Source organism: Nymphaea colorata, chromosome 11 (assembly GCF_008831285.2).
Source record: "Nymphaea colorata isolate Beijing-Zhang1983 chromosome 11, ASM883128v2, whole genome shotgun sequence".
In the NCBI taxonomy this organism is placed as follows: domain Eukaryota; kingdom Viridiplantae; phylum Streptophyta; class Magnoliopsida; order Nymphaeales; family Nymphaeaceae; genus Nymphaea; species Nymphaea colorata.
Window position 1 is genome coordinate 8,812,895 of NC_045148.1, and position 8,867 is coordinate 8,821,761.

General features: G+C 36.9%; 1 protein-coding gene across 1 annotated transcript; it reads left to right on the top strand.

Moving 5' to 3' along the window:
• Positions 1 to 1,408: 1,408 nt before the first annotated feature.
• Positions 1,409 to 8,363, top strand: LOC116264542 (uncharacterized). Its single transcript, XM_050080351.1, has 4 exons — positions 1,409 to 1,475; positions 3,060 to 3,180; positions 6,400 to 6,520; positions 8,076 to 8,363. Exons 1-4 carry the CDS (start codon positions 1,409 to 1,411, stop codon positions 8,121 to 8,123), a joined length of 357 nt encoding a protein of 118 aa, XP_049936308.1. The 3' UTR covers positions 8,124 to 8,363.
• Positions 8,364 to 8,867: the final 504 nt, after the last annotated feature.

Genomic DNA, 8,867 nt, shown 5'->3' on the forward strand with positions numbered 1-8,867 from the left:
AGCCAAGGACAGTGGGTGCAGAGGAGGTTGGAGAAAATATTGCCTCAAGCAGGAGATGGCCTTCCTTAGTGTGGACTAATAGTCTCATACATCTCAACTATATGAGGGGGGAAATGCTTGAAATTCAAGTGCGGCATGAGCATGAGATTGGGATATAATAGTGTAGTCTCTTGTTACTGCTGGGCAAGGACAATTTGAGATCCACATGTAGGATGGTGAAGGCACAAAATATCATCATGAACCTGTCTTGTGTGGGTTAAGATAGCACCCAATTTGCGTTAGTTGCTAACGAAATAAACCAAACTTTTCCTCCTTTACCATGCGTTAGATGGAACATTTAAATGCTTCACACGCCAATTGATTTTATCCCCTAAAAGAACCAGGCAACATGTCATATATGACTGACGGACTTTCTAACTTTCCACTATAGCTGGAAATCTAATTACAAAGTAGCATTACTCCATAAGAAGATCTCTGCTAGCAATGTTCTTTAAGAAAACATAAACAGCTTTTAACCTTGTTAAATCCTTTGTTTACATATTGGTTGACCCTAATTTTTTTATACTTATATATAAAATGCCCCTCAAACATTTGTATGTATATTGTGAGTGCCCCTCTGCCAAATATATCTGGCGCTGCCACTGGAACGAATTAACACCACAATGCACATTTTCTACTCAATTCCTTCATCTCATTTCAAATAATAGTACACATAAGCACAATCTTTCTACACGCTTCCTTAATCTCATCCACGGAATAGCCTACTGTCGTAACCCAATGACTCGGGAAAAGAGACGGATAGACTGGTCAAATTGATGAACGAAGGTTAAAGGAATGTGTATGATTGTCCTATCTTAAATATAACCAGATTGTAAAGATTAGTGTCGCAAAATCTGATTCTACACAAATTAAGATGTTCAATACGCTCAGACGGGAGAATTCAACACTTAACTTTTTATGTCAATCCATCAAGGTAGCCTAATGAAAAGAAATAGTGTCGTGACGAGAAGGTGAAAAAGATTGAACAGTTATGTACTAATTCAGGTCAGATGTTAATGCACAGACCTGGAATAAATTAAGCATCGATCAGCCATATGCGAATGAAATGTTTGTACCGTCTCTTTTGATGCCATCAACCACGACAACCGAAACCCACAGCACAATGAAGAAGCAAAAGCTAATTTCCGAAACATGAGAGAGAGAGGGAGAGAGAGGAAAAATATCTGACTTGATCAAAATCCAGAAGGCAACACGAAAAATCACAAACAATTGGAAGACCGAAAAAGAGAAGAAAGGAAGAGAACACGAAACCAGACGAAGGGACGATCCCCGGAGCCTGAGCTCTAGGTTGGACGGTGTACCTCAGAGACCAAAAAGCTTGCACCGACTTATCCTCTTCCTGTAACAGATGGCCGGAGACTTTGCAGAGGAGATCCATTTCCGGCGACTGCTCAGAGAAACGAAGGTGGTGCCGGGTGATTTTCGCGCGGGCGTTGATGGCGGGATTGCTTAATCTCGTATTCGTGGGGAAATCTTCACGAGGGAAAATATCGGGATAAGTTCGTCAATATTTCAAAAGAAAATTGCGGAGGTGCCCCTAATGCAAACAAATTGAAACAGAAGCTGGTGCAAAAAATATTAATACCTTTAAAATAAATCTTGGGGAAAAAAAAAGAAAAAAAAAGCGGACCTCGCTTCCACCGGTTTCTGTGGATTTTCTTTTACATCAAATCTCTTTTTTTTTTTATCTTATTCTAATTTTTATAAAACCAGAAACAAATTCTAATTTTATGAAACTAAAAACAAAAACAAAAAACAAGAAAATGCTTACAGGCGTTCGTGAGTTGTAATCTCTCACTTACTCAAAAGAACATCAACAAAGCAAATCTTAATCAAAAATATTTTTATTAATAAAGTTTCGAAATGAGACAGCTGTCGCAAGAACTGCGAGTGTCATTTATTGTTACACAAATTCAAAATGCCCTTTTGTTTACTTACGTGATAAAATGAGAATACATTTCACAAAAAAAGGGTATTAGCTCATGGTAAATATCATACTTCTTTACGATTCTCACACGTGATTACCTTAATGAAACTTATTTCAAATATGATGAATTTATCAACAAAGTTAAATATTTTATTTTAGATAAAATATTTTAACAAAATATTGGCTGTAAAATATGAGAATTATCATTTTTTATAGTTATTTATAAATAGTAGAAAAAGAAGTATTGGAAGTACTTAACAGTTATCTTTTTAAAAATAAAAATTAAACAACTATTCAATGTATTTATGGATGTTACTTTCTTAAACCATCAAAGGTAAAAGTATGATACTCAAGCTAAAGGGTATATTATATTATGCTTAAGTTTTAATGTAAGTCAAAATGAACAATGAAAATGAAGATAATATATATATATATATAACGTGCAGTCTAAGACACTAAAGCCATCAGACGGCTCTCGCGATCAATGCAGTGGACTACATTTTCTTTAAGGGGCCGTTTGATGGTCAGAAAAAAGTTTCTGGAAAAAAATTTCTAGAAAAAATTTCTAGAAAAAAATTTCTGGAATTGAAGAAATGGAAAAATTTTTCCGTTTTTCCAAAACCAGTTTGTGTTTGTTATGGAGGAATTATTTTTCTAGAAAAAAATTTCTTTGTTTGATGGGAATGGTGAGGAAGAAGGAGGAAGAAGAGAAGGAGGGAGGAGGGAGAAAAAATTTCCTCCTCCAACGGTCACAAAACAATTTTTGGAAAAATTTCTCCACCCCTTTGGCTGGAGAAATTTTTTCAGAAATATTTTTTCAGAATCATCTCCAACGGTTCAAATTTTTTTCCATGTTTGATGAAATGGAAACGCTTTAAAAATTTGAATTTTTTTTCCTGTTGAACAGTGCTTTTCCTGCCAACCAAACGCCCCCTAAATTAGATGTCATCATTCATCAACGCTGGGTTCAGATCCGGGTCTGGTTTCAAACATCGCAGACCAGATGTAGACTGATATAATAATCGGGTTTTATGTTATGGGTGCGACCCGGTTAACCGATTACCGTTGACAGGCCCAAGCTATAAAATCTGCCGCTTCGACGCGTCGGTTTTCCGTTCGTCCCGTCCCGGCGCCGCCGACTTCGCACTAGCATTTCCAGTCGAGACGGCATACTTCATTGCGTCCTCCTCCAGGTTCTCTCTCTCTCCCTCTCTCTCTTCCCTACCTCTCTCGGCTTTGTTCTATTTTGCTCATTTTTTGTTGTTGGTCGATATAGAATAGCATTTCTACCTTTTCCTTGCAGATTTTTGGGGGTTTTCTACGTTTCTTTCTGAATAAATTATGTGCGAGCTGATTTTAAGGGTTTTCTATGGTATTTGAGTCGTAAAATTGCTTATATTATTTATACGGTGTAGACTAGCGTTTATTTCATACTCTGAAGATGCTCAATTCAAAAGGCTCTTGCGTAGGATTGTCCTTATGGCATTCGTTTTTGTATTGCTTCTGGATTTGTTATGTCTTAAAAGTGAAGGTTAGTGTGAGTTGGAAAGTGAGGCGAGTTGTGTTTTCGAACTTGTAAAGTAGGTCTGACCACCTGGGTTCATATACACTCGTTTAGTGATGACAGATTTACTTTGTTGTATTCCATGTCATCCTATAGTTTAGAAAAAGTTTGATGTGTGTGCTTGCGGAGCAATGGTTTTACACGTTTACTTTATAAGCAAGTTGACCCAAGCTTTGCTGGACGGGTTTTCTTATCCAAATGATATTCACTTTGAGCTTTCAAAAGTGAGATAACCGGGTGTTACCGGAAGCGCCCTTTGTGCATGGGAAGCAAAGCGCGCACTTTGAAAGCGCTTGTGAAGCGTCGTGAGCAACACTATTTAGAAAAAATAATCGAGCCTTGCAACCAGAAGCACGACTTCTCATTTAACGGACGCATGTTCCATTCGAAATGGAAAAGAGCTTCCTTTTTTAATGGAAGCAACCGGCCTTGTTATATTTAAATGTTTAACTTTACAAAACTTTGCAGTTTGACACTTGAGCATTTGATCTGTGCTAGTAAGACAAATTATATTTTTCGCGTCCTGCTTGCTTCCTAGTTGCTTTAATTTGCTTCCTTCTTCTCTTCCAGTTTGTTTCTGATTCGTTCCAATGATTTGCTTCTGGTTTGCTTCTAGGTGGTTATCTGGTTTCCCTTTCCTAAAACATTGAGGATGTTGTTTCCTGCTTCCACCGTCCTAGTTGTTTCTCGCTCCCACATTCAGAGTCGGTAACTCTGATTCCAACTTCGTGTCTGTTAGCTAAAGTTTGATTCATTTGGTGTCTTGAAGTTTCTCCTTATCTTGGGTTGTTTTTTATGTGCTTTATTGTTTGGTATAAGGCTTTCTTTAAAAAAAATGTATATATAACAAGGTCAATGATTGCCATCGTTTTGCAAGTTTAAGAATTACAATCATGCTTCTTTAAGAAATGCTATTTACAAATTATAATCATTTGCAATGAGCTTTTGATATTATAGGCACACAGCATTAAGACTCAAAAATGCATATCATTTGGATGGTACATCTCTTTTCTGAACCCAATATTAGCACATAGAAATTGTTGGCTAGGCTAGCGTGCAAATATCTGTTGAGAAAAGTCTATGCCACATGGACATTGCCCCAGCCATGTTGCACCCTCACCAGATGCTAGTGCTGGTGTAAGCGATGCATCAACTCACCAAATTCAATCAACAGACACATCAAGTTCAATGAGCTATGCTTGTGCACGTCTGACTTGACTTTGACTGAAGTTGATATCATCAGTTGATTCATAGATTCACTGATTCATTAGCTCAGTCGTATAAACAATTTATATCTTATATGCTGCTTGTTGGTTTAAGATGCTAAATAAGCACGCCTTATACATTACCAATGAGTTTCTACCATTTGAACGGCTTGGATTCTCTATTCGTTGGGCTTGAAGAATAGATGCCTATTAGCTAAATGATGTGTTTTTTCCTTCCGCTTTGGTGCATGATTTTCTAGATCCATCATGCCCTCTTTATTACAGATTATGCAAGCATTTGTTTTTATCATTCTTGTTTGCCTCGGATGATAAAGGTAACCTTCTCTTCCTGTCTATAATAAGAAATTGGTAGCTCGAAATGGATTGATCTATAGGTGCCTAATGAAGGAGATGACTACTTATGCTTGCATATAGTTGGATCAAATACTTAAGCTGTACATGAGAAGGAAAACATATTAGTGAAGACAAGAGTCTTCACTTTACAAATAGAATTTATGTACATTATCCTGTTCTAAACGGTAACATTTACTAGGAAAGTGTGTTTTGAACATCATTGAGTAATTTAATATTGGATGCAAAGGGATTAAATCATTGATCAGCTAAGTACATAGAATACAAATTCAGTTTGAAGTGGTCACTGTGACCTAGTTTCAATGTTTGGCCAGCTAATAAGCAGTATTGGTCTAATCCAAGCCAAGAGTTTCAAAGCTCGAACATGGACCTGGTCTATCTGTGACCTAGAGAGGTTTAAATGAGATGCCCAGCTAAAGTGGTTCTTATTTATTTGTTTGTTTTCTTGTTTTAAATTGTGAACACAAGGTTCTACTGGTAGGATTTACGTCGTCTTGAATGTCAAATTTTCATTTAGAACACCATAGGACCATACTCAATTTTCATACTTTATTGTTGAGAAAGTTGAAAGAGAACAATGATCTTGAATTTAGTGATGGCAATGAGCTAACATATTTTCTGGCAGGGTCACCTCAGAAGGAGCTAGCATATCACATCTTATCTTGGAAATGTGTTCTCTGCTCTAAAGAGATGCTATCCTTCTGGATTTTGGAACTCCTCATAGGGAACATAGGGACTCTTTACCAAATCATGCTCTGCCTTCTTTTGTATATGTAGTACTATAGTATGCAATAGGCTTTTCGAAACATCTTTAGAAATTCATATTTCTTCTACTGGCTGTTCTTATAGAGCAAAACATTGCTGATGTAAAATTTTCATGCAATGTCCCTTCTTTCTCAGATTCATATTAATAGCTAAGACAAGTGCAAATCAGCGTGAGTCTGTCTCTGGAATTTTTATTAGTTAAGCAAGTACCGTCTTGTAATCATGCACATAAAAATTGCATTCAGTTATCTTTTCTTCCGATTCTTGTAGTTCGCCTACATGTCATTTACCACATTGACAGTTGTCTTGATAGGCCAGTGATAGATTCAACATCAACTCTCAACTTGAGCACCTTCAAGCAAATTATGTTGGAACTGGCCATATAGATTTAAGTAGATTGTGAATTCATCCTTGCACTGACATAAGAACAACATGTGTTTACTTTTCTCTTTTTTCCTTTTTTTTTTCTTCTTGGCTGTTGAGGTGATCTGAGTTTCCTATTGCAGTGAATGGGCTGTGAACATCCAGCGGGACAGTTATACATCATATATTGGCCGTTATCCCATGGCATATTTTTCGATAGCTGAAAATGAATTAATAGGGAGAGAGCAGTACAACCTCATGCAGGTATTCTTTTCAATATTGATTTCTTTACCAATATTGAGTAGATGTATTGGATGCAGTGTGAAGACCCAAACTAAAACTTGTATCTTTATTTATGCAAATGTCCTTTTTTTTTGTTATAATATTCTAGGTATCATAGAGTTAGGTTCCACTTCAGTTAACAAGTAGTGACTAGCATATTACGAATTCATCAGGGAGATTGTTTTTGTTTTTATTAAAAGCAAACCATCTACACCCTGAAGTAAACAAGAAAATTTGAGCAGTGGTTTAAATGGAAAACATGAATCACATGAAAAATTCTTTTGATACATGAAATTATATGATGAATTTGATGAGTATGGAATCTAAGATGTTTGAACTTTGTATTTACCTATATATCTTGCATGACCATTGAAATATTCATTCATTCCCCATTGGTCATATAAACTTGTGGGCTGTGGCTACATAATGGGGGAGTGATTGCATAATACTGATGAGTACCACCTGTGCAAATATAGTCAGTTAATTGTTTGTTCAGCATGTAATGCTAGTGTAGCTGACCAAGTAGTAGGTACCAAACAACGATCGCTACCTTCCTCCTTCCTTTGCATACCTGCGGAAGATAACACAGCATTATATGCCACACAAGCACACTTACTTTAGGATTAAGGAAAACTTGGGCCTAGGGTTCACCTTGAACCTTATATACATAGGTGATTACAGCAATGGGTCTGCCTAAGAACTAACAGGTCTGACCCTACTCACTTATTAAACCTGCTATTGGCTACTACTAAGATACCCTACTAGCTTGTCGCAAGATACGAGCATCTGATGATTCAATTTCAAGTCCACAATTGCTTGAGTTCAGAAGCAAATTAGCAAATTTTGATAGTTCAGTGACGGCAAGAATGTTAAAATTGGTCAAAGGACACAAGGTTTTGTTTTTTTATTCATTGGTAGTTGCATTTGTTGCTTGGGTTCAAGGATTTTTTTTTTCTTTCTTTCTTTCTTTTATGGTGGGACTGGAATAACTTTACTTTGAGGCAGTTCAAGTGGGGAAATCAGAGGGGACTTCAGCCCAGTTAGTTAAGTAATACTTGTTCATATGGAGGCAGCACACAGACCATCACACCCAAGTCAAGTCAGGTGTGATTGTGCTGTCTGTGCAGCTATTTGCGTTTGAAATCTTATATATGCTTTACACTCTAATACAATTTTAACTTCTTTTGTACATGTAAATGTAAGCTCTCCCTCTCGCTCTACACACACACACACACACACACACACACACACACAAACACACAGAGGGTGGCAAAGTTGATTCGATCTATATGGAACTTCCAAAACCTCCGGTATAGTGGTAGTGTTATGTATGGTCCTGAGGATTCTTGTTTCACCACTCAAAATTTCAGTTGTCCTCTTTCTGGGATGACAAGAATTCCATCTAATTAACAAATAGTTCTTTTTGGAAACTGTGTGACTGTGTGGAGCTTTTGGATAATTAATACATTGTTTCCTCCTTTGTTTAGATTCTGTAATATGATTTGTCTTGTAATTTTTTTTTTTTAATTTTTGGTAGAAAATGTTGCTGCACTGTGGTCTAACTCCTGAAAAAGATGAAGATTGAGATGCTGAGGTTCTCCAAAAGCTAATTGTTACCTCATGTTCAGTTTATTGTATTTGGTCGTGTACAATATTTTAATTTTTGTCAAGCTTCTTGGGTTTTTAGCCTCTTGCTAGCCTTAATTCTCAACGCAGATCTTGTACAGACAATTCTTGGTATCGTCCTTATGAAGCCCCTGGTATTTCTTAATTTTTTTATTACTAGCAGACAAGTTTGGAGGATATCTTAAGGTTTTCCATGCTAGTACCATCCAAAAGCATCATAAAATTTGTTTTGCAACTTGCAGATGTTTATGGCATAGTTTAGTCTTCTAGTAAGATCGACTTTGTCATGATGCAAATGACGGCAAAAGTTTGTGTGGAATCAATTCACAACCTGAGATGGACATGGTTTAGAAACAGTCTGAATTGTCATGGTCATGTGAACCTAATATAGAAACTGTTTTGAACACGTCAACTATGATGAAGAGGCCGGTTTCACTTACTGAATGTTGGGACTCCGTGCGATAAATATGTTTAATATGACATTTTCATGTGATGTGTTTCTCGATCTGTCATGGTAAGAACACAGTTTCCCTTTTTTCGTGGGAGTGGCCCTAACCGTGCCCTTGTTTATACTAACAAATCTTCTCCCAGTTCTGAGATTTCCAATGAGATTTCTCTAGAGTTTGTGTCATCTGACTGGACCGTCTGTGAGTGAACATCATGGTTCACGTACCGCAGTAGGGGCAGTACAAGTGACAATCAG